This window comes from Myxine glutinosa, chromosome 1, assembly GCF_964187855.1.
Source record: "Myxine glutinosa chromosome 1, kmMyxGlut1.1, whole genome shotgun sequence".
NCBI classification, from domain to species: Eukaryota; Metazoa; Chordata; class Myxini; order Myxiniformes; family Myxinidae; genus Myxine; species Myxine glutinosa.
This window is the reverse complement of record NC_136261.1, coordinates 4,979,850-5,007,760: the sequence shown is the minus strand read 5'-3', so window position 1 is coordinate 5,007,760 and position 27,911 is coordinate 4,979,850. Positions and strand designations below refer to the sequence as shown.

Below are 27,911 nucleotides of genomic sequence, written 5' to 3'. Positions count from 1 at the left end.
ACTGGCTTTGGCGGCCAGCTTGGAAATATGGTTTTCCCAAGAAAGATCATGGCAGATAGTCGGACCCAAAAGCTTGAGCGACAGAACTTCTTGGGGAGTTTTTGCATTGTTGCACAGAACTTCTTGGGGGGGATTTGTTTGGGGAGGACTTCATCTGGCCTGGGCGCAGATGTTCAGAAAGCTTAAATAAATGAGAAGATGGATGCTCAAAGAGCTGAAATGACCAAGAATATTGATGCTCAGAGGGCTGAGGCCAAAAACATGAAAGGACAGATGACTGGACTTAAGGAGGAAATTGCCAGAATGTATGCCGAGGATGTAATTGAACCCTCTGATGGAGCATGTGCATCACCAGTGGTCCTGGTGCGGAAAGATGGGACAGTTCGATTTTTACCTTCGACCACAACACCCTGTTACCTTCTACCACCCGCTTTAATTGAATCAACAGGGTCTAAACACCCTCCTCCATCCCCCTCCTTCCCCTCACCCCCCCGACTTGCATTACATATATCACATGCTGCCATACGTAATATGTGTCCACATAAATGGTTTACTTATCAGATGTAACCTACAGTCAACTGTTCAACTCTATACATTTTGTTTAAATTTTTATTTTATGTTGCCTTGGATATACTCATATTGCCATGGATATTCATTGTGAGTAGTATAGACAGGAGAGATCCAGGACAGGACAGCTCAGGCCACCCTACCCACATTCCCCACATCCCCTTACCCCCAAACCGAAACTGTTGCAACTCAAAAACAGGAAGTGACTCACCACAAAACGAAAGTGACCAATTAATTATTATTATTTTCAGATTTCATGATTTAAAAAAAAAAAAAATGTGATTTTCAAAAAATTTCCGATTTATCATTTTCCCGATTTTCACGATTTTTGTGATTTTCACGATTTCCCCCAAAAAAATAATTATAACAACCAATTTTTACCCGTATGATTTTAAAAAAATATGAGTACAACATTGCAAGTTTGTGAATATTTGTATATGTTTGTGAACCTTTGTGACCGCGAATGCGAATTCCTACCAGGAAAACCCAGGCTTACCACGGGTAATGCTATATAGAAACCTTAAAATACCATCGCTATATAGAAACCCCCACCCCTTACATATTACAAACTAATCCTTAAAATAAAAAAAATTGATTTTTAGTTTAAAGAAACATTGTTACGGAATCCGGACGACGGCACTCCCCTTACCGAGGGGTGTTTAATCCCCTCGTCGTTAAGCTGGCCGTCTCCATTCCTGGTACTTGTAACGCTCCTTTGCAGGGGGGGGGGGGGGGGGGGATTGATCAGGGTTATTGGTCCAGGTCTTAGCCCGAATACCTTTATCAATCCCTCCGCAAAACAGGGAGACAAGTACCGCTCGAATCCCGGACAAGATGGTATTTTGCCGAGCGGTTTAGCAGTCCGGAATCCGGGCCGTTAGCAGTAGACTAAACCCGATTGCGAAGCGGTTCGGCCAAAATCGCGCCACAGGAACTCAATGGGGAAATCACGAAAGCGGTCAGATGAGAAAGAAAGCCAAGGTTAGGAGGAACAGATATTTATTATTATTATTTACACAGCCAAAGAAACCAAAGGAGAAGGAAAGAAACGAAAGTAATTTACAGAAGAAGAAGAAGAAGAAGACACAGTGCAATCCTTAGCTTATACAGTCTTACTTAAACCCAGACAGGACAACACAAACAGACTCACACGAATAGGGAATTGCAGGTAGGATTGGCTGGAGGGAGAAGAAGGGCCCGTGCAGGGCGGCGGGCTTGGATGCGAGCGGCCGCCGACTTCCCGCACTCGGGTTCACACAGCAGGTTTGCTCGAAGCAGCACGTCAGAGCTGTACGCGGCTGGGGCTGTTTGAAGCAGCGTCTCTCCTCTCATACCTCTGCAGGTTGCGCGTCTCTCTCAGGCCTCGCACGTCCTCTGCCTCATGCGTCCGCTCTCCCTCATGCGTTCTCAAGGCGTGCTCCCTTACTCATCTGCTGGTGGGGGCTTCGTGCGACGGGTTATATGGCCACGCCCTTGGAACCTTTGCGAACCTGCCAGATGTTTCGCTCCACGCCCTCTCAAGCCATGCCCACCGATTCCTGGTTGGTCGTAAGGGCTTTCTGGCTCCACCTTTTTATGACGATGGGCGGGCCACGCCCTTCTTCTCCGGCTTGACCATGTGCGTAATGGCGGCGAATGCTGCTGGTAATGTAGGCGAACGCTGCTGGCAATGGAGTTTTGGGGCAATTGAAAAGGGGATCTATCTTATTTGATTTGATGCAACGCAAGGTCAACTACTGGAAACACATCCTTACCTGACACACATAATAATGAAATAACTGTTAGAAGGGCCTATGATTTGCTATGTGTTGCGATGGACTAACTAAGGTGCGATTATTTCATTTAACAGCCAATTAAGGGGAAATGTACATAGGGGTTATTTATAAAGAAATTTAATACTAAATTTCATGTGAAGGTTCTAAAAACTGCAACAATATGATTAATAAAATCAGTAAAACTTATTGCAATGTTTGCGAATATGACTATAAAAAAAATTATAAAAGGCAGCTTCCATCCAACAAGCACACAGCCAAGTTTTCACAAATGATAGCCCCACGTAAGCCCAAAACATATTGTAATATTTGTAAACATGATTATAAAAATAATTACAAACGACACCTTCAATCCCACAAACACAAGAGTGTTTACTTTTCACATTTGACAACCGTGCTGACACGAGAAATGAAATATTGTGGTGCTTGTGGTGAGTTTGTCTGGAGGAGCACCTTTCCCACCAATCTTAAATCACAAAAACACATAAAGTTGTTGGGGTACACGATTAAGGACACTGATGGGGCATTTAGGGGACATATTAAAATAAGGATTTTTAATTTACCACCCCCAGAACCAAAATCAATAGCTGAGGCAGTTGAAACAGTCAAACCTACCGTTAAAAGCTATGTAAATAATATTTTGGGTGAGATTAACCCCCTTAAATTTTATATGGGAGTAAAAATGGAATTGAAAAAACCAAATACTGAAATAGGGGATCCTATTATAAAACGCTATATGAGAACAAAACCTTACTTTATCGCATCACTCCAGGGGTTCTTATTAACGGACGTTTATGATAAACTTATAGAACAAGAAGAACAGGTAGATCATTCGCCTGTGGGTAGTGGATTTACTATTACTAAAATACTTTTCATCGATATACATGTTCTAAAATCAAACCCCCTAAAAGCTTCTTCTTTCTTACATTGATTTACCAAGCGAGATAAAAAATAAAACGGCAATTATTAATATTCAAAACAAAGATCATAAATGTTTTCTTTGGTCTGTTCTTACACACCTACATCCTATTGAATTCATCCCGAAAGGGTATCGCATTATGAGAAATATGAAAATTAGTTAAATGTTACTGGTTTACCATTTCCAATGTCCATGAAAGATATTCCTAAATTTGAGAAAATGAATAATCTATCGATTAATGTTTATGGTCTAACGGATAAAAACAACGTTCAGAATTTGTACATTTCTGATAATGATAAAAATGATGAAACTCAAATTAACCTTTTATATTGTAATTCAGGAGAAAATTCACATTACGCTTACATCAAAAAAATTCAAGATTAATTTCTTCACAAGCAAGTCAACATCAGGGTAAAATATACCCCTCTTTGCGATGTCACTCCCTCACCCACAGGAGCCAAGAAGCGTTAAATAAACACTTAGAATTCTGTTGTAAACATAAAGCCGTCAGAATTATTACACCTGAAGAAGGTTCGAACATAAAATTCAAAGATTTCGATAAAACTATAAAACACCCGTTCGTGATATATGCTGACTTTGAATGTGTTCTTGAAAAGATAAATAACGCTTCTTCAAAACCAAACGAAACATCCACGAATAAATATCAAAAACATACTCCTTGTGGTTTCTGTTATTATATCAAATCATCCGTTGGTAACAAATACAACAAACAAGAACTTTATAGAGGAGAAGATGTGGCTTCTGAGTTTATGAAACGATGAGAAAAGGACTGTCTTCGCTTAAGAAAGATAATGAGATTAACCAATAAACCAATGAACCCCCTAACAAAAGAAGAAGAAACAAAATTTAACCAACCAAATTGTATCTGTCATATTTGTGATAAGAAAATAAATTTGGAGGATGATCCAACGAATGTAAAGGTTAGAGACGATTGTCATCTCACTGGTAAATATAGAGGACCGGCTCACAATGAATGTAATCTTAATGATAAAACCCCCAATTTCATTCGAGTCTTTCTTCACAACAACGCTCATTATGACACACATCTATTTATTAAGGAACTAGCAAAGACATATGGGAACATTTCGGCAATTCCTACCACACATCAGGACAACATTTCATTCACAAAAACAATCCGCACAAAAATAGGATTTGTGAAAAAAAAGGTAAAGATATATATGATACGACTCAAATCAGGTTTCTTGACTCATTTAAATTTATAGCAAGTCCATTATCTACCTTGGCATCAAATAGGAAAAACTTTCCGTGTCTTTCAGAGTATATATCAGATAAAAATAGAAATTGAACTCTTATCACAAAAGGGAATATACCCGTATGATGACATGGATTCACAACTTCCCCCAAAATAATGTTTCTATAACAAGTTAAATAAATGTCATATAACCGATAAAGAATATACTCAAGCACAAAATATTTGGAAAACGTTTAACATAAAACACCACTTGCCAAATGCACACACTATCCATGCCAGATGCGCAAACCATCCATGCCAAATGCAAACACTATCCATGAAAGATGCGCAAACCATCCATGCCAAATGCCCACACTATCCATGCCAAATGCACACACTATCCATGAAAGATGCGCAAACCATCCATGCCAAATGCCCACACTATCCATGCCAAATGCACACACTATCCATGCCAGATGCGCAAACCATCCATGCCAAATGCAAACACTATCCATGAAAGATGCACAAACCATCCATGCCAAATGCCCACACTATCCATGCCAAATGCACACACTATCCATGCCAGATGCGCAAACCATCCATGCCAAATGCAAACACTATCCATGCCAGATGCGCAAACCATCCATGCCAAATGCACACACTATCCATGCCAAATGCACACACTATCCATGCCAGATGCCCACACTATCCATGCCAGATGCCCACACTATCCATGCCAGATGCCCACACTATCCATGCCAGATGCGCACACCATCCATGCCAAATGAGCACACCGTCCATGCGAGACGCGCACACTATCCATGCCAAATGCACACACTATCCATGCCAGATGCCCCCCATATCCATGCCAAATGCACACACCATCCATGCCAAATGCACACACTATCCATGCCAGATGCCCACACCATCCATGCCAGATGCGCACACCATCCATGCCAAATGAGCACACTGTCCATGCCAGACGCGCACACCGTCCATGCCAGACGCCCACACCGTCCATGCCAGACGCGCACACAGTCCATGCCAGACGCGCACACAGTCCATGCCAGACACGCACACCGTCCATGCCAGACACGCACACCGTCCATGCCAGGCGTGCACACCGTCCATGCCAGGCGTGCACACCATCCATGCCCGATGCACACACCGTCCGTGCCCGATGCGCACGCCGTCCATGCCTATGCGCACGCCGTCCAGGCCCGACACGTATGCCCGTCAGTGCTCGACGCGCACGTTGTCCGTGCCCGACGCGCACGCCGGCCATACCGAAGCGCAAGCCGTGCATGCCCGACGTGAATGCCGTCCGTGCCCGACGCGCACGCCGTCCGTGCCTGACGCGCACCCCGTCCGTGCCCGACGCGCACCCCGTCCGTGCCCGACGCGCTCCCCGTCCGTGCCTGACGCGCACCCCGTCCGTGCCCGACGTGAACGCCGTCCGTGCCCGACGCGCACCCCGTCCGTGCCCGACGCGCTCCCCGCCCGTGCCTGACGCGCACCCCGTCCGTGCCCGACGTGAACGCCGTCCGTGCCCGACGCGCACGCCGTCCGTGCCCGACGCGCACCCCGTCCGTGCCTGACGCGCACCCGGTCCGTGCCTGACGCGCACCCCGTCCGTGCCCGACGCGCACCCCGTCCGTGCCCGACGCGCTCCCCGTCCGTGCCTGACGCGCACCCCGTCCGTGCCCGACGTGAACGCCGTCCGTGCCCGACGCGCACGCCGTCCGTGCCCGACGCGCTCCCCGTCCGTGCCCGACGCACACACCGTCCGTGCCCGACGCACACACCGTCCGTGCCAGATGTGCACACCGTCCGTGCCAGACGTGCACACCGTCTGTGCCCAACGCGCACACCGTCCATACCAGGCATGCACACTATTCATGCCAAGCACGCACGCCATCCATGCCCGACGCGCACGCCGTCCATGCCCGACACGCATGCCGTCCGTGCCCGACACGCACCCCGTCCGTGCCCGACGCACACGCCATCCGTGCCCGACACGTACACCATCCATGCGCACACCATCAGTGCCAGATGCGCACACCATCCATGCACACACCATCCATGCCAAAAGGGGCTCAGAGTGAAGAAAACAAAGGAGTGGTGGGGGAACACTGGTGTGAACATGACATGGAGAGGATACTGGGGTGAGGGTGTGGTAACCTGGATCTGGTGTGTCGGGGAACCCTGGTGTGAACATGACATGGAGAGGATACTGGGGTTTAGGGTGTGGTAACCTGGATCTGGTGTGTTGGGGAACCCTGGTGTGAACATGACATGGAGAGGATACTGGGGTGAGGGTGTGGTAACCTGGATCTGGTGTGTGGGGGAACCCTGGTGTGAACATGACATGGAGAGGATACTGGGGTGAGGGTGTGGTAACCTGGATCTGGTGTGTGGGGGAACCCTGGTGTGAACATGACATGGAGAGGATACTGGGGTGAGGGTGTGGTAACCTGGATCTGGTGTGTGGGGGAACCCTGGTGTGAACATGACATGGAGAGGATACCGGGGTGAGGGTGTGGTAACCTGGATCTGGTGTGTGGGGGAACCCTGGTGTGAACATGACATGGAGAGGATACTGGGGTGAGGGTGTGGTAACCTGGATCTGGTGTATGGGTGGACCCTGGTGTGAAGATAATGGGGTTAGAGAGTTTGGCACCGCATTCCCAAACACAATACAAAAAGGGGAGAATTTAAGAATTCCAAGGGAAGAGAGATGAAAACAGACATCAGGATTGAGATGGCAATAATGATTAAAGGGCCGAAGGCAAACAGCTCCATTATTCAGGGAATTCATGGAATCTTGTGCGGAGTTTTCTGAGGAAACCGGGACAGAATGTCCTGCAGGTTCCTTGAGGATAACCTCACCTGGATCACCTCACTGTTGGATTGACCGTTGGCTGCTCTGGTCAGTGTAATTAAAATGACCCCACATGACGTCACTCCTAATTGGCTGGCAAATTTAAATCACATTGACTGCTTCATTCACACACCACACAGACGTCATGTTACAATATGGGGTTTGTGTTCAGTATTTGATTCACACACCACACAGACGTCATGTTACAATATGGGGTTTGTGTTCAGTATTTGATTCACACACCATACAGACGTCATGTTACAATATGGGGTTTGTGTTCAGTGTTCGATTCACACACCACTCACCCGTCATGTTCCAATATGGGGTTTGTGTTCAGTGTTCGATTCACACACCACTCACCCATCATGTTCCAATATGGGGTTTGTGTTCAGTGTTCGATTCACACACCACACACACGTCATGTTAGAATATGGGGTTTGTGTTCAGTGTTCGATTCACACACCACTCACCCGTCATGTTCCAATCTGGGGTTTGTGTTCAGTGTTCGATTCACACACCACTCACCCGTCATGTTCCAATATGGGGTTTGTGTTCGGTGTTCGATTCACACACCACACACACGTCATGTTACAATATGGGGTTTGTGTTCAGTGTTCGATTCACACACCACTCACCCGTCATGTTCCAATATGGGGTTTGTGTTCAGTGTTCGATTCACACACCACACACACGTCATGTTACAATATGGGGTTTGTGTTCAGTGTTCGATTCACACACCACTCACCCGTCATGTTCCAATATGGGGTTTGTGTTCAGTGTTCGATTCACACACCACTCACCCGTCATGTTCCAATATGGGGTTTGTGTTCAGTGTTCGATTCACACACCACACACACGTCATGTTACAATATGGGGTTTGTGTTCAGTGTTCGATTCACACACCACTCACCCGTCATGTTCCAATATGGGGTTTGTGTTCAGTGTTCGATTCATACACCACACACCCATCATGTTCCAATATGGGGTTTGTGTTCAGTGTTCCATTCACACATCACACACACGTCATGTTACAATATGAGGTTTGTGTTCAGTGTTCGATTCACACACCACTCACCCGTCATGTTACAATACGAGGTTTGTGTTCAGTGTTCGATTCACACACCACTCACCCGTCATGTTCCAATATGGGGTTTGTGTTCAGTGTTCGATTCACACACCACTCACACGTCATGTTCCAATATGGGGTTTGTGTTCAGTGTTCGATTCACACACCACACACCTGTCATGTTCCAATATGGGGTTTGTGTTCAGTGTTCGATTCACACACCACACACACGTCATGTTACAATATGGGTTTTGTGTTCCGTGTTCGATTCACACACCACATACACGTCATGTTACAATACGAGGTTTGTGTTCAGTGTTCGATTCACACACCACTCACCCGCCATGTTCCAATATGGGGTTTGTGTTCAGTGTTCGATTCACACACCACTCACACGTCATGTTACAATATGGGATTTGTGTTCAGTGTTCGATTCACACACCACTCATACGTCATGTTACAATATGGGGTTTGTGTTCGGTGTTCGATTCACACACCACACACATGTTACAATACGGGGTTTGTGTTCAGTGTTCGATTCACACAGCACATACACGTCATGTTACAATACGTGGTTTGTGTTCAGTGTTCGATTCACACACCACTCACACGTCATGTTCCAATATGGGGTTTGTGTTCAGTGTTCGATTCACACACCACTGACACGTCATGTTTCAATATGGGGTTTGTGTTCAGTGTTTGATTCACACACCACACACATGTTACAATATGGTGTTTGTGTTCAGTGTTTGATTCTTGAAATTTTAGTTTCTCACTTCTTTCAACAATCGTGTTTTATTTTGTGAATATTACAATTGAGACACAAAGATGTTTGAACATTTCCACTCTTTATTTTTAATATCACACCTGAAATCATTGTTCATTGATTAATCTGTAATGTACCACCACACAAATGGAATTAAAAATCAATATTTAGATTTGTATTTTCTATCACATATGAAATCATTGTTAATTGATGAATCTGTAATGTACCACTACCCAAATGGAATAAAAATCAATGTTTAGATTTATATTTTCTATCACATATGAAATCATTGTTAATTGATTAATCCGTAATGTACCACCACCCAAATGGAATAAAAATCAATATTTAGATTTATATTTTCTATCACATATGAAATCATTGTTAATTGATTAATCCGTAATGGACCACCACCCAAATGGAATAAAAATCAATATTTAGATTTGTATTTTCTATCACATATGAAATCATTGTTAATTGATGAATCTGTAATGTCCCACCACCCAAATGGAATAAAAATCAATATTCAGATTTGTATTTTCTATCACATATGAAATCATTGTTAATTGATTAATCTGTAATGTACCACCACCCAAATGGAATAAAAATCAATGTTTAGATTTATATTTTCTATCACATATGAAATCATTGTTAATTGATTAATCCGTAATGTACCACCACCCAAATGGAATAAAAATCAATATTTAGATTTATATTTTCTATCACATATGAAATCATTGTTAATTGATTAATCCGTAATGTCCCACCACCCAAATGGAATAAAAATCAATATTTAGATTTATATTTTCTATCACATATGAAATCATTGTTAATTGATGAATCTGTAATGTCCCACCACCCAAATGGAATAAAAATCAATATTTAGATTTATATTTTCTATCACATATGAAATCATTGTTAATTGATTAATCCGTAATGGACCACCACCAAAATGGAATAAAAATCAATATTTAGATTTATATTTTCTATCACATATGAAATCATTGTTAATTGATGAATCTGTAATGTACCACCACCAAAATGGAATAAAAATCAATATTTAGATTTATATTTTCTATCACATATGAAATCATTGTTAATTGATTAATCGGTTATGATCCCATACAGAAAGATCATTCTTGTTTTAACAGTGAAGTGAACTTTTCAAATCGTTGAAAGACCCAGTGTAGCACACCCAGAATGACAACCAGCATGACCGGTGATGAGGTCCTTGTGGGAAGGCCACTGTTACCAAGTGAACAGGTGTTCCTCTTGCGGTTACAAAGGTGAGTGAGTGACCGGGACCAAGACTATTCTTCAAAGATCTTTACTTTTACACGCGGAGATGCGTCAGGCTGTAGAATATCATTCTCAAACTTGTGTAGATCCTCCCAGGTGTTCTTCATCTGTATTGTGCTCTGTTTCTTGTTCGCTCCCCAGAAAACAAATGGCTCCTCGTCAACCTCGCCGTTTATCCTAGGAGGTCGGGCGAGGGAGAGGGTTTTCAAGTAAATCATACAAAAATACACCACAAGTCCTTCAACCACCTCGGTGGTGTATGGGGAAGGGGTCCTGGAAAGGTAGTCACATAATTGGAGAGAGAGAGAGAGAGAATGGGGAGAAAACGAGAGAACAGGCCTAGTTTCTATTTTAACGGCCTTGGTATTGCTTGGCCATGAGCCTGTAATGTGAGGGAAACAGGAAAACAGGGAAGGTGTCCAATTTCAAGGTGTGAGTGATGTGCTGCTGTTTGAATGTCTCTTCCATTGTTCCAATCTTACACCATCCCGTTTTGTCGTCGGTAGTTAAGGTGATCATTGTATTTGTCGGTAAATCGTTCACCAATTAGATAATCCCCGAGTTCTTGCTATGTGTTATGTTCATGGGGTTTGTTGTGTTCGATAATATTGTGAAAGGATTGTGCAATAAGGAAGATACACTCGAGGTGTATCTCCATGGACTGTCGGTTTGGCTGTGGGACCAGAATAACTCCTTTTTATTTATTTTCTTAGTTTTCTTTTCATTCTTCTTTTTAAAAACCTTCCTTGGCTACCTTCGTTTCCCCCTTCGAGGCCTCTTCATAATATCATGGGTGAGAACTGAGTGCATGGCTGGAGAAGGAAATGAAGGAGAGGGAGGAGGAAGATGCGCACGTGGCTGGTGTGGAGTTTTTTTTGCCGGCGAGAGTGTTGGCAGGAAAAGTGAAAGGCAGCAACAAAGAGAGGGACAAGTGCCCGGTTGTGCAGCAGGGAAATCAACCATATGTGGAGAACTTCGGTGATCCCTCCCGAGGGCTGGCAGTGGGAGGCACGGTTCGCGTAGGAGGGACACGTGCGGAACTAGTGAGGAAGAAGGCCTATGAGGCGTCGGATAGCAAAACGGGAGAGCGCAGAAGCGTGTAGTGCTTGGCGAGTATCATCTTCGCCAACCAGAGGAAAGGTGCTGTTTCCTGGTGTTGCAAGCTTTGGAGGAGTTGTGCGGACCGAATGGGTCATGGAGTGTGGGGACATGACCTGAGGAGGAGAGAGGAAGGTGAAGAAGCCATCTTTGGCGACTGGGACGGGACCGGTGGAGTCATCCAAAACAGGCTTGAATCCCTTCCCCATAATTATCTTTCAATCACAATTTTTTTATTTTTTTTTTATACCTGGGCAAATATTATTTTGTTATTTTGCTTACTCCTCCCCCCACGCAGCCCCCTGACCCCCACCCTTTGGGATTAGATCGGGATATCTGTTGGATTTGGATGTTTGTTTGATTGATGTCTCGTTCCGGTGCCTGTCTGTTCTTCTTTAATGAATTATTATTTCCACATGTGCATGGAATTTTCCTTTTTTTCTTCTTGTATGGCTTGGTCATATATTCTGCGGTTTGGTTTATCCTGAGTGAAGGATTTGTCCTCATTTTTGAACTTGCATTGCTTTGCTGTATTGGGATACATTTGCATACTGTGTATCGCTGAGTGGGGGTGAAGGGTTGCGTAAGCACTCTGATAATCTCGCTCGGTCATATCTGGCTGCTTAAACTGCGTGACCTTCAAAGGCTTAATTATGCTGCTTAATTATGTGTATCTGTATTACATACAAATGAGATAGCAATGCGATCTTCGAAGAGAGAATATGAACAAAAACCAATAGCGATGGAATGTGAGGTACGGAGAGCCCTGAAAGAAGTTGGTAAGTGGAAAATCAGCTGGTATCGACAAAATTCCAATATAACGCTTTGAGGTAGTTGGAGAGGAGACAATAACCACTTTAACAGGTATCATCTGTCCATCGATCTGGAGCAGGATTGTTTGGCCGAACAGGTGGAAGCTGTCGGTGTACATACCATTGACAAAGAAAGGGGATCGAAGAAAATGTTCAAATAACCGAAGGATTGTCTTGATTTCACAATTGAGCCGAAGGATTGTCTTGATTTCATATTGGAGCTGAAGGATTGTCTTGATTTCACATTGGAGTGACATATTACTGAAGATCATTCAACACAGAATTGAAGATTTAATAAAGGGAGAAACACCTGTTGATCAGGTTTCAGAAGAGGAAGAGGTACTGGCCATGAAATTGTAAATATGAGGTGGAGTATGGAAAAAGCAAGGGAATATCAAAGGAAGGGAATATCAAGGGAAAAAGCAAGGGAATATTAAAGGAAGGGAATATCAAGGGAAAAAGCAAGGGAATATCAAAGGAAGGGAATATCAAGGGAAAAAGCAAGGGAATATCAAAGGAAGGGAATATCAAGGGAAAAAGCAAGGGAATATCAAAGGAAGGGAATATCAAGGTAAAAAGCAAGGGAATAGCAAAGGAAGGGAATATCAAGGTAAAAAGCAAGGGAATAGCAAAGGAAGGTGTATCTCTGTTTTATAGATCACTTGTGGTTTGGCTGCCTCACCGCACGTCACTACAGAGGCACGGGCTTGTTTAAATTGAGGATAATGCCCTAACTGTACCCGAGTTTCTGTGTTGTCATGATTTACACCAATCATAATGCAAACATTTATTTTGAACAAATTTATTTCTAATATTGGTGATATTATTGGTGATAATTTATTTCTAATACAAGGGGGTATTTGAGGTATTTTGGATCTTTTGGGTCCTCATTGTCTTTAATACTATTTGGGGTCTTTAAGTGTATTTTATGTCTTTGGGGTCTTTCGGGTCTTTTGGCCTCTCTGAGTCTTTTGGGTATTCAGGGTCTTTTGGGTTCTCTGGGTCGTTTGGGTCTTCGGGTTATTTGGGGTCCTCTTGGTCTTTAAAGGTCATCTGGGTCTTCATTGTCTTGATGGTCTTGGGGTTGTCAATTGTGGGGGGGCGGGGTTGGGGGGGGGGCGGGGTTGTCAATTTATCAAGTTTCTTGTGAAGTGCTCACCAAGTGGTTTAAGCATTCGAGCAAGCACTCCATTCAGCACCGTTGATAAGGAACGGCCGGCTTGGCAAGCGTTGCTGGCTGCTTGGTAAATAAACACATCCTGGATTTCCTCCCTTTCAGTTTAGTGTTAAACAGCAGTAGCGACTGTTTAAAAAGCTAATCATACATGTTTGTGGTTTATAATATTTTATTTCTGGTAGTGACGTTTGTTCAAGGAGGAAAAACACTTTGGGGAGGGGGGACATTATTACTATTAATATTGTTTTGTAATAACATTAATATTATGCTATTATTAGTTTTGTTATTCGAAGCAGCCTTGGAAATACACCACAATAAAGCAACTTATCACAGATATACACCTCAACACGCAACCCCATTGGTGTGGAAACCCCCATTGGGAAGGGGGGTAAATCTAAATGAATTCGCTACAACCTTCATTGTGTGACTCTTCGTCCTCCTGCCAAGTTTGGTACTCCAAACTTTACAGGGAGGACTTTGGGAGAGCAGTACTTCATCAACCTATGGATGAAGGCCTTGTAGGTGGATAAGACAGGTGTGCAAGGAAAGATTTGCATGATGCACAATGCCCAGTCGGCGGCTGGCTTTGTAGACCAAAGTTGGCCAGGGAAAATAACAGGGAGGCAAACAGGACAAGCTAGTCGTATCACATTCACTTCAGAGCTGTCTCTGCTGGGTGTGAATCCCGTCCTTGCTATAAACGCAGGGCGAGACATCAATGTGTGAGGCGTTCCCCCTTGGATGTATGTTAAACTGGGCTTCCTGTCCGGATGTATGTTAAACTGGGCTTCCCGTCCGGATGTATGTTAAACTGGACTTCCCGTCCGGATGTATGTTAAACTGGGCTTCCCATCCGGATGTATGTTAAACTGGACTTCCCGTCCGGATGTATGTTAAACTGGGCTTCCCATCCGGATGTATGTTAAACTGGGCTTCCCGTCCGGATGTATGTTTAACTGGGCTTCCCATCCGATGTATGTTAAACTGGACTTCCCATCCGGATGTATGTTAAACTGGGCTTCCCATCCGGATGTATGTTAAACTGGGCTTCCCATCCGATGTATGTTAAACTGGACTTCCCGTCCGGATGTATGTTAAACTGGGCTTCCCATCCGGATGTATGTTAAACTGGGCTTCCCGTCCGGATGTATGTTAAACTGGGCTTCCTGTCCGGATGTATGTTAAACTGGGCTTCCCGTCCGGATGTATGTTAAACTGGGCTTCCCATCCGGATCTATGTTAAACTGGGCTTTCCATCCGGATGTATGTTAAACTGGGCTTCCCATCCGGATGTATGTTAAACTTGGCTTCCCATCCGGATGTATGTTAAACTGGGCTTCCCATCCGGATGTATGTTAAACCGGGCTTCCCATCCGGATGTATGTTAAACTGGGCTTCCCATCCAGATGTATGTTAAACTGGGCTTCCCATCCGGATGTATGTTAAACTGGGCTTCCCATCCGGATGTATGTTTAACTGGGCTTACCATCCGGATGTATGTTTAACTGGGCTTCCCATCCGGATGTAGGTTAAACTGGGCTTCCTATCCAGATGTATGTTAAACTGGGCTTCCCATCCTCCAGCATTAGTCGGTGTATGTTTGATGTCACGTTGTCCTTTGTGAAGAGGATGAGATCTATCAGCAGCACCCCATCCCGCACTCTCATTCCAGTGGGAATGGTGACCAGTCTGGGATTTGATTCTTCACAAACTAGAACGACCCTCGGTAGAGAGAATACCTCCTCCAGGCTGAACAATTTACGTTTTGTATCCACTGATGGGCTGGATCTGGATTTGGACCTGAACCAAAATCGAATCGGCTTGTTCTTGTCACCTCACAAACTCATCCACCAAGTTTATTCATGACTCGTCCATAACTTTTTTTCATATCATGTTATATCTCGCTTTTCACCCTATCTCTCAATGGTGAAGAATCACTTAAAATTAAATAATTATCATATCCGAATGCATATTCAGATCTTCACCAAAATCGAATCTATTTGTCCTTGTCACACACCCAACCTGTCCACCAAGTTTTGTCCAAATCCGTCCACACCCTTTTTGAGATATCCTGCTATGTATCGTTTTTGGCCCGATCTCCCAATGGTGAAGAATCACTTAAAAATTCTCGTAGTCGGATCCGAATCCGGACCTTCACCAACATTGAATCATTTCGTCCATGTGACATACGCTACATCTCGTCCGAATCCGTGTATGACTTTTTGAGATATCTTGTTGGCAAACGGACAAAGAGACAAACAGACAGACAGGGGTGAAAACATCACCTCCACCTTTGGTCCACCTTCGGTGGCGCAGGTAATAAGCTTCCTCGGTAGGACCGATTCTGTATTGAGAATGGTGCACTTGATGTTTGGCCTATTTTAAGAATCACCACCAAATGGGAGCAATGTTTCCATGTTTTTAAATCGTAACCAATTTGGGACAGCACTGCCTTGGTTTTAACCTACTTGTCATCAACACGACGGAAACAACTGAATAAAAGCTTTTCAAAAACACCTGATAACTTCACCTTTCAAGTCGATAATTAATATGGGAAGAGTACACATGATAAATACCTTTGCTGGTAAATAATTTAAAAATTATAAAGGTAAAGATAGAAATAGAAGATGATTGGTTTGGGGTTCATTCTCACCGACAGCAAGCTGCGCTCCACATCATGGTGGGGATGTTGACTCGGTGTTTGTTCTTATTTGGTTTGATTGATTTGGGCGGTTTCCAACTCCCGCAGTCTTCCCCACAGCCGATGGAATAACGTCCTTTTACAGCACCGGTCACCGCGAACGTCTCACCTCCTCGCTTCTTGCATTCCTTTGCATATATAGAGAGTTTTTCCTCTGCATTTTGCCATTTACCGTTGTTGAATTCCTTAACCTGAGGGACCACATTGGTGAGTGTAAATGTCGCTTCTTTAGCCACCTGTGTATTTTGCGCCATGACCGGATTCAGGTGACCCCTATCATAATTACTATTGGCGTAGTCTTCATTGATTGCTTGAGAAACTGGCAAACACGATCGATCTGGGGTGTGCAAATGCGGTCGAAGTGGGATGTTGAACGACCCTGATGGATCCATGTCATCCCCTAATTTGCAACGTTTGTCTGGTGTTCCAAGACCTCCGAGTTCCACCATCCAATAGTTTGGCCTAGTACCTGACCCTGGATTGACCTTGTAGGCCGAGTATAGGGCCAAGCGGTTGCGTGTATCGTACAGCGTCACAAAGTGGAACAGGTTTTGATACTTCTGGCAAATAATTTTCACGCCTTTTCCAGGGTTTCTATATTTTGGTGGAATGCCATTCAAAAAGAATTTCTTACAGTCAGGTGGTACCTCATCCCAGCTTTGGAACACCATGGCTGGGATGCCAAGAGACATGCTGAAGATGATGACAATGGAAAGCAGGTTTGGAGTCATGATGACGATCACACAAGGCAGCAGAAGATCTCTGTGTGGGAAACATGATCACAGTTAATAACCTGGTGGAGGTACTCCTGTTTTTTTTTGTTTTTTATGCCTCGGCTGACGAAGTCGCCGAAAGCATTATGTTTACAGGTTGTCCGTCTGTCCGTCCGGATAGGTTGTCGTTACCGCGATAACTTGGGAATGACTCAAGGGATCTTAGTCAAACTTGGTGCAAGTATGTATAATGAGGTAAAGATGAACTGATTTGATTTTCAGGTTACGAGGTCAAAGGTCAGGGGTCATGTAAGTTAAAATCTTGTTACCATGATAACTTGTCAACCAGTAATGGGATTCTGACCAAATTTGATACACTTATGTAGAATGATGTAAACATTAACTGATTAGATTTTGGGGTCAAGAGGTCAAAGGTCAAAGTCTGTAACTGGTCTATACCTTGAGAACGTTTGAAGTGATCTAATTCAAACTTGGTACAGGTATGTATAATGATGTAGAGATTAACTGATTATATATTTGGGGTCCCGATGTCAAAGGCCAAAGGTCAGACGTCATGTCAGGTACAAATGTGATAACGAATGAACAGCTGAAGGGCTTTAAATTAAAACTTCGTACAGGTATGTAAAATGATGTAAACATGAACTGCTTATATTTTCGGGTCAAGAGGTCATGTCAGGTAAAAATGTGAAAACTTGAGAATAGCTGAATGGATTTAAATCAAACTTAGTACAAGTATTATAACTAGATGGTATTCATAGAATACTTACCCTGCGCAGTCAACTTGGTGTGAGCCAACTCTTCTGTTTTTGAACGTTTCTTTTTTTTAAATCCAATAAGGCTGCCAGACCACGTGAGCGATGACATCATAAATTTATATTCTCTAAATAATTGTTGCATAGATCATGCTCAATAAATTTCAAACTGATCAGACTAAGCGTTGGCCCTGTCGAATTATGACGTCATAATTATGGCACCAATGACGTCGTCATTAACAACACCTATTCCCCAAATGGAGTTATTTACAATGAGCCACGTTTCAATTTTTTAAATGCTGACACGGCACACACTTTACTTTACTGAAATGCAGACACAAATGTTATATTTTCGTCAAAAATTGTCGGAATTTCGCCAAATCTGTTTTGGTTTTGTGTTATATAATATAACTGTTATATAATATAACTCAACGATTGACAAATCTGAAATCAGAATTTTATTTGAGGTAAAAATGACCCCCTGCTCGTCATTTGAAGTGTGATAATTAATTCCATGCCCACTCCAGAAGTCTTCTTCTTCACGAAATAACTTCTAGCTTCCAGACCGTACATCTAATCATCTTGAAATTTTACACACTTGTTACACTTCATTACCTCTATACCATAATACTACCATAATATAAAGTTTCACGGTGATCAATGAAGCGGTTCAAGAGTTATAAATTTTTAAATATTTTCGTTTAATTATTTATATCTGCCAAAGCACGTCACCTATCACAAATTCCAAAAGGTCATTTTAGTAGACTGATATGCTGAACACGTCTGTGAAGTTTCCCTTCGATCAGACCAAAAATGAGGGAGGAGCTAGGTTTTCAAAGTTTATGCTTAAAAACGTCATAACTCCAAAACCATGTGATGCATGACGTCATGCTCGCTGACTTTTTTGTTCGTCATGGGTATGCGATTCTGCCTGCAAAGTTTTGCCTCGATCTGTTCAGTTGTTTTGGAGAAAATTGGATTTTAGTGGTTTTTCAGGCTTTTCACACAAAACAATATGGCGTCAGAACCACGTGACCTACGACGTCAGTATAATTTTATTTCTGCATCAATATGTACCGAGAAGATGCTCAAGAAATTTCATCCTGATCGGATAAAGTTTTTGACTTGTCGAACTATGACGTCATAACGGTGGCACCTATGACGTCATCTTTCACATATGTTATTCCGCATGGAGAGTTCTTCGCAATGAGACGTGTCAATTATTTATGTGCAGTTGTTTTTGAGATATAGAGGTGCAAAATGTTTGGGTTTTTCCAAGATGGCGCCCGTACCACGTAACCTGTGACGTCATAATATTCACCACAATATTCTAAAGGAGAAGGCCCTCCTATGGTGAAAATTTCATGTCAATCGGACCAACGGTTGCCGAGAAAATGAATTTTATTAAATGTAGACATGCACGCACATACGTACCCGAATGGTGTACGTACACGCACGTACGTACGTACACGCATGTACGTACGTACACGCACGTACGTACACGCACGCAAAACTACATTATACCAACAAGAAACACTCTCATCCACAAGAAGGGTGCAAAACTAGATTATACCAACAATAAACACTCTCATCCACAAGAAGGGTGCAAAAATAGATCCTACCAACATTAAACACTCATCCACAAAAAGGGTGCAAAACTAGCTTCTACCAACAATAAACACTCATCCACAAAAAGGGTGCAAAAATAGATTCTACCAACAATAAACACTCTCATCCACAAAAAGGGTGCAAAAATAGATTCTACCAACAATAAACACTCTCATCCACAAAAAGGGTGCAAAAATAGATCCCACCAACAATAAACACTCATCCACAAGAAGGGTGCAAAACTAGCTTCTACCAACAATAAACACTCATCTACAAAAAGGGGGGAAAAATAGATCCTACCAACAATAAACTCTCATCCACAAGAAGGGTGCAAAACTAGCTTCTACCAACAATAAACTCATCCACAAAAAGGGTGCAAAACTAGCTTCTACCAACAATAAACACTCATCCACAAAAAGGGGGGAAAAATTGCTTCTACCAACAATAAACACTCATCCACAAGAAGGGTGCAAAACTAGCTTCTACCAACAATAAACACTCATCCACAAAAAGGGTGCAAAACTAGCTTCTACCAACAATAAACACTCATCCACAAAAAGGGTGCAAAACTAGCTTCTACCAACAATAAACACTCATCCACAAAAAGGGTGCAAAACTAGCTTCTACCAACAATAAACACTCATCCACAAAAAGGGTGCAAAACTAGCTTCTACCATCATTAAACACTCATCCACAAAAAGGGTGCAAAACTAGCTTCTACCAACAATAAACACTCATCCACAAAAAGGGTGCAAAAATAGATTCTACCAACAATAAACTCTCATCCACAAAAAGGGTGCAAAAATAGATTCTACCAAGAATAAACACTCTCATCCACAAGAAGGGTGCAAAAATAGATTCTACCAACAATAAACACTCTCATCCACAAGAAGGGTGCAAAAATAGATTCTACCAACAATAAACACTCATCCACAAGAAGGGTGCAAAAAAGATTCTACCAACAACAAACACTCTCATCCACAAAAAGGGTGCAAAAATAGATTCTACCAACAATAAACACTCATCCACAAAAAGGGTGCAAAAATAGATTCTACCAACAATAAACACTCTCATCCACAAGAAGGGTGCAAAACTAGTTTCTACCAACAATAAACACTCTCATTCAGAAAAAGTGTGCAAAACTAGATTCTACCAACAATAAACACTCTCATCCACAAGAAGGGTGCAAAACTAGATTTTACCAACAATAAACACTCTCATCCACAAAAAGGGTGCAAAAATAGATTCTACCAACAATAAACACTCTCATCCACAAAAAGGGTGCAAAAATAGATTCTACCAACAATAAACACTCTCATCAACAAGAAGGGTGCAAAAATAGATTCCACCAACAATAAACACACTCATCCACAAAAAGGGGGCAAAAATAGATTCTACCAACAATAAACACACTCATCCACAAAAAGAGGGCAAAAATAGATGATACCAACAATAAACACTCATCCACAAAAAGGGTGCAAAAATAGATTCTACCATCAATAAACACTCTCATCCACAAGAAGGGAGCAAAAATAGATTCTACCAACAATAAACACTCTCATCCACAAAAAGGGTGCAAAAATCGATTCTACCAACAATAAACACTCTCATCCACAAAAAGGGTGCAAAAATAGATTCTACCAACAATAAACACTCTCATCCACAAGAAGGGAGCAAAAATAGATTCTACCAACAATAAACACTCTCATCCACAAGAAAGGTGCAAAAATAGATCCTACCAACAATAAACACTCTCATCCACAAGAAGGGTGCAAAAATAGATTCTACCAACATTAAACACTCTCATCCACAAGAAGGGTGCAAAAATAGATTCTACCATCAATAAACACTCTCATCCACAAGAAGGGAGCAAAAATAGATCCTACCAACAATAAACACTCTCATCCACAAGAAGGGTGCAAAAATAGATCCTACCAACAATAAACACACTCATCCACAAAAAGGGTGCAAAAATAGATTCTACCAACAATAAACACTCTCATCCACAAAAAGGGTGCAAAAATAGATACTACCAACAATAAACACACTCATCCACAAAAAGGGTGCAAAAATAGGTTCTACCAACAATAAACACTCTCATCCACAAAAAGGGTGCAAAAATAGATACTACCAACAATAAACACTCTCATCCACAAAAAGGGTGCAAAAATAGATCCTACCAACAGTAAACACTCTCATCCACAAGAAGGGTGCAAAAATAGATTCTACCAACAATAAACACTCTCATCCACAAAAAGGGTGCAAAAATAGATAAAGTGTAACTGTATTTTCGTGTAAATATTCCTTGCAAGATTTAAATAAATCTATATTTAAACTGAGTGAGTTTTCATGAGTCTCATTGAGTTTTTGGCTGAGAAGTGTCCAAAAAAGATGTCACAACAAAGTTCCCTGACAAGTGTTGGCCTTGTACGTGGTTGCAACGCTGGAGGGGGTTGGCCCATCGTATTCGCTTCGAAAACGTCCGATTTTTCAAGGTATGGAGCGTTTTTCTGTGTATTATCTTGCCCACCTCAGAAAGTGTCCGCAAAAACTGAACCTGGTGTGACTGAATAGGATGCAAGGAACACATATCTAGAGCGATTATCTGACTTTTTTACGATTTTAGAGGCTCACCGCACGCACCATGCTCACGGCTACGGCGCACGGGTTTCACATCCAACACGGCGCTGCACGTGGCAGCGTGCCTTGTATTGCGTAATATTTCTCGATTACTTTTATTCAGCGTTCTCATAGCTGTAATTGTTGAGCCCTGTTCATATATACGCGCAAATGTACATGTACCAGTGTACAGTGCGCACGGCCGATCGCGTGATACAGGGCTCATGGATTCTGATGGTCGCTCACCCGAGAGCGTGCAGCGCGCACCCAATTGTGCCTGATGCATGATTGACACACTTATACGTACATAGGTATGTACATAACGCACGTACATAGCATTGGTATGCGAACATGATTTTGCATTTCATCGATCGAGAATGGAGTTAAAATCACACTGTAAATGTGCGCTTTGGCACGTAAATTGCGGTGAGAGAGACACCTGTATTTCATTGGCGGAGCCATGAGCTCCACGGTCCATCGGACGCGCGCACAAGCGGATGCTTCGTTCACACACACTCGAGCCTTGCGCGATCATTCTCATGCCCGTCACCCGCGCGACACAGCGCTCTCATCGCTGTGAACGTTGAGCACGCGAGGCACAACACACGGTTCATGCACGTGAGTAGATGATAAATGTTGTTCCTGGGACACCCCCAAATCTCCATTCACTGACATGTAAATTTTACTCTCACCATCACTTTTCTTCATTTCCCCTTAACACCTCTATTCCTTCCCCCCTTGGTCTTATGGGCCTTTTACTCTTACTATCAATGATCCCGAGTAGACCACTCAAACATCGATCCTACAAATATTTGTTTATGCGTAGGAAATAATTTAATTATCTTACCACTACCATCACCATCTAATACATTAACAAAAAAGATGTTTGAGTTTGGTTCTTTGTTAAGATATTTTAACTGAGTTAAGATAAAATGATAAACCTCCCTCAATGTTCTTGTTTGAGCGCCTTCAGTGCCACACACTTTTTGGTCGGCTCTGCCCACTTTTATTAAGCTCCGCCCACTTTTTTGTTAAGACGCGCCCACTTTTTACTAAGCCCCGCCCACTTTTGTTAAGCTCCGCTCCCTTTTTGCTAAGCCCCACCCACTTTATAAACTCTGCCATTGTACAATAAACACTCTCATCCACAAGAAGGGAGCAAAAATAGATCCTACCAACAATAAACACTCATCCACAAAAAGGGTGCAAAAAATAGATTCTACCAACAATAAACACTCTCATCCACAAGAAGGGTGCAAAACTAGATTCTACCAACAATAAACACTCTCATCCACAAAAAGGGTGCAAAAATAGATTCTTCCAACAATAAACACTCTCATCCACAAAAAGGGTGCAAAAATAGATTCTACCAACAATAAACACTCTCATCCACAAGAAGGGTGCAAAACTAGATTCTACCAACAATAAACACTCTCATCCACAAAAATAGATTCTACCAACAATAAACACTCTCATCCACAAAAATAGATTCTACCAACAATAAACACTCTCATCCACAAGAAGGGTGCAAAACTAGATTCTACCAACAATAAACACTCTCATCCACAAAAATAGATTCTACCAACAATAAACACTCTCATCCACAAGAAGGGTGCAAAACTAGATTCTACCAACAATAAACACTCTCATCCACAAAAATAGATTCTACCAACAATAAACACTCTCATCCACAAAAATAGATTCTACCAACAATAAACACTCTCATCCACAAAAAGGGTGCAAAAATAGATTCTACCAACAATAAACACTCTCATCCACAAAAATAGATTCTACCAACAATAAACACTCTCATCCACAAAAAGGGTGCAAAAATAGATTCTACCAACAATAAACACTCTCATCCACAAAAATAGATTCTACCAACAATAAACACTCATCCACAAAAAGGGTGCAAAAATAGATTCTACCAACAATAAACACTCTCATCCACAAAAAGGGTGCAAAAATAGATTCTACCAACAATAAACACTCTCATCCACAAAAATAGATTCTACCAACAATAAACACTCTCATCCACAAAACGGGTGCAAAAATAGATTCTACCAACAATAAACACTCTCATCCACAAAACGGGTGCAAAAATAGATTCTACCAACAATAAACACTCTCATCCACAAAAAGGGTGCAAAACTAGCTTCTACCAACAATAAACACTCTCATCCACAAAAAGGGTGCAAAAATAGATTCTACCAACAATAAACACTCTCATCCACAAAAAGGGTGCAAAAATAGATTCTACCAACAATAAACACTCTCATCCACAAAAAGGGTGCAAAAATAGATTCTACCAACAATAAACACTCTCATCCACAAAAAGGGTGCAAAACTAGCTTCTACCAACAATAAACACTCTCATCCACAAAAAGGGTGCAAAAATAGATTCTACCAACAATAAACACTCTCATCCACAAAAAGGGTGCAAAAATAGATTCTACCAACAATAAACACTCTCATCCACAAAAAGGGTGCAAAAATAGATTCTACCAACAATAAACACTCTCATCCACAAAACGGGTGCAAAAATAGATTCTACCAACAATAAACACTCTCATCCACAAAAAGGGTGCAAAAATAGATTCTACCAACAATAAACACTCTCATCCACAAAAATGGTGCAAAAATAGATTCTACCAACAATAAACACTCTCATCCACAAAAAGGGTGCAAAAATAGATTCTACCAACAATAAACACTCTCATCCACAAAAAGGGTGCAAAAATAGATTCTACCAACAATAAACACTCTCATCCACAAAACGGGTGCAAAAATAGATTCTACCAACAATAAACACTCTCATCCACAAAAAGGGTGCAAAAATAGATTCTACCAACAATAAACACTCTCATCCACAAGAAGGGTGCAAAACTAGTTTCTACCAACAATAAACACTCTCATCCAGAAAAAGTGTGCAAAAATAGATTCTACCAACAATAAACACTCTCATCCACAAAAAGGGTGCAAAAATAGATTCTACCAACAATAAACACTCTCATCCACAAAAAGGGTGCAAAAATAGATTCTACCAACAATAAACACTCTCATCCACAAAAAGGGTGCAAAAATAGATTCTACCAACAATAAACACTCTCATCCACAAAAAGGGTGCAAAAATAGATTCTACCAACAATAAACACTCTCATCCACAAAAAGGGTGCAAAAATAGATTCTACCATCAATAAACACTCTCATCCACAAAAAGGGTGCAAAAATAGATTCTACCAACAATAAACACTCTCATCCACAAAAAGGGTGCAAAAATAGATTCTACCAACAATAAACACTCTCATCCACAAAAAGGGTGCAAAACTAGATTCTACCAACAATAAACACTCTCATCCACAAAAAGGGTGCAAAAATAATTGTTTGAATTATGATTGGTGTAAACCATGACAACACAGCAACTCAGGTACAGTCATCTATCTATTTATCTATATATCTGGGCAGTGTCTGTGTTGTCACTGAACTACTCCCTGAATCTTTTGTTTCCGTGGTTGTGAAGTGGTTTTAATAACGTGGTGGTAGTTTTGAACCACGTGGTGGTGAGGTCTTTTGAATTACGTGATGGTGAGGTGTTTCGAATCACTTGGTGGTGAGGTGTTTTCAATTACGTGGTGGTGAGGTGTTTTAAATTACTTTGTGGTGAGGTGTTTTCAATTACGTGGTGGTGAGGTGTAATCGTTCCAAACTTCCAGTCTGCACCTACCCCTCACGTATGTACGTGCTGAGGGGTTGTTTTTTAAATTCTGTTCCCACAGAATCTTGTTTCTGACAATCTCAGAGTCCTTTAGGTGCTTTTTTTGCAAACTCCAAGTGGGCTTTCATGTGTCTTTCACTGAGGAGAGGCTTCCGTCTGGCCACTCTGCCATAAAGCCCACATCGGTGGAGTGTTGCAGTGATGGTTGTCCTTCTGGAAGTTTCTCCCATCTCCACACAGGATCTCTGGAGCTCAGCCAGAGTGACCATCGGGTTCTTGGTCATCTCTATTACCAAGGCCCTTCTCCCCCGATTGCTCAGTTTGGCCAGACGGCCAGCTCTAGGAAGAGTCCTGGTTGTTCCAAACGTCTTCCATTTAAGAATTATGGAGGCCACTGTGCTCTTGGGAACCTTCAATGCAGCAGAAATTTTTTTGTAGGCTTCCCCAGATCTGTGCCTCTACACAATCCTGTCTCTGAGCTCTGCAGGCAGTTCCTTCGACCTCATGGCTTGGTTTTTGCTCTGATGTGCATTGTCAGCTGTGAGACCTTATATAGACAGGTGTGTGCCTTTCCAAATCATGTCCAATCAATTGAATTTACCACAGGTGGACTCAAATCAAGGTGGAGAAACATCGCAAAGATGATCAAGATAAATGTGAGGCACCTGAGCTAAATTTCAAGTGTCATAGCAAAGGGTATGAATACTTATGTCAATGTGATATTTCAGTTTTTTCTTTTTAATAAATTTGCAAAACTTCCTAAAATCCTGTTTTCTCTTTGTCATTTTGGGGTATTGAGTGTAGATTGATGAGGGAAAAAATGAATTTAAACGATTTCAGCATAAGGCTGCAACATAACAAAATGTGAAAAAAGTGAAGGGGTCTCAATACTTTCTGAATGCACTGTCTATATATATATACATACACATGTATGTACATATACATGTATGTATATTTATATATATTTGTATGTGTTTATGTATCTATATATATGTATGTACATATACATGTATGTATATTTATATATATTTGTATGTGTTTATGTATCTATATATATGTATGTAAATATGTTTATATGTATATATATATATATATATATATATATTCAATGCAAAATAATGTTCGCTCACCTTTTCTTGTTCCAGGGTATGGAGATCTCCTGACTTGTTGACACGTGAAATCTTCCTTTTAAACATTTCAGTTGACCCCACCCATCTCGCCACATTCAAGCTGCATGACCGGTTTGAACAAATGCAATTTCCTTTTTTTGACCAATGTAAAATGAAGAAGTGAAGAGGGGATGGTTTTACACGCCACAGATGCACATGATGGTGAAATGTCGGTCTCGTTCGTCATACAATTTCCTGTTGTGAAACATTCAACCCATGTAAAAACACATCAACATGGCTGAGATACAGTGAGATATCACTGAGGATTATTATCAAGATGATGGAGAGATTAATTACCTCCACCACCAAAGGTGGAGTGAGGTTATGTTTTCACCCTTGTCTGTCCGTTTGTCCGTTTGTGAGCAAAAATCTTAAAAAGTTGTGGACGGATCGGACGAAATTTGGCAGAGAGGTCACATGTATGACAAAGACGAAATGATTAGATTTTGGTGAAGATCCGGATTCGGATCCGGCTACTGTAATTTTTCAAGTGATTCTTCACCATTGGGAGATAGAGCCAAAAACGATACATAGCAGGATATCTCAAACAGTTATGGATGGATCTGGACGAAACTTGTTGGACAGGTTATGTGTCTGACAAGGAAGAACCGATTAAATTTTGGTGAAGATCTAGATCCGGATCCAGCTCATATAATTTTTTTTATTGATTCTTCGCCATTGAGTGATATGGCCAACCAGGCGGAGGTTTGCTCTCTACTGAGTGCCGTTCTAGTTTATAATGATACCTTCACCTTCAATGGTCAGGAGATCCCTCATTCCCCTTGTATCAGAAATTTTGGAGTGATGTTTGATCATGACATGAGGTTGTCTCATCAGGTAACACAGTGTATCGCTGTTAATTGGTGGATGTAAAGTCCTGGCCAAAAATATTGGCACCCTTGCACTTTTTCCAAATAACACAATTTTCGCTAAAAATAAGTTGAAATTGATTAAAGTATTTGGTCTCCACAATTCTTTATGTCACTGTTAATATTACAGAACCTTTGTTTTTGATTCAGAACTTAATATGTCCGTTTAAATCAGAA

At 41.8% G+C, this 27,911-nt stretch overlaps 1 protein-coding gene across 1 annotated transcript; it reads right to left on the bottom strand.

Annotated features, from left to right (window-relative positions):
• Nucleotides 1-9,249: 9,249 nt before the first annotated feature.
• LOC137416242 (endonuclease domain-containing 1 protein-like) lies at nucleotides 9,250-26,976 on the bottom strand. The gene is made up of 3 exons (XM_078778560.1): nucleotides 26,827-26,976; nucleotides 16,221-17,030; nucleotides 9,250-10,657 (listed from the first exon to the last, which is right to left on the bottom strand). Exons 1-3 carry the CDS (start codon nucleotides 26,919-26,921, stop codon nucleotides 10,492-10,494), a joined length of 1,071 nt encoding a protein of 356 aa, XP_078634686.1. The 5' UTR covers nucleotides 26,922-26,976; the 3' UTR covers nucleotides 9,250-10,491.
• Nucleotides 26,977-27,911: the final 935 nt, after the last annotated feature.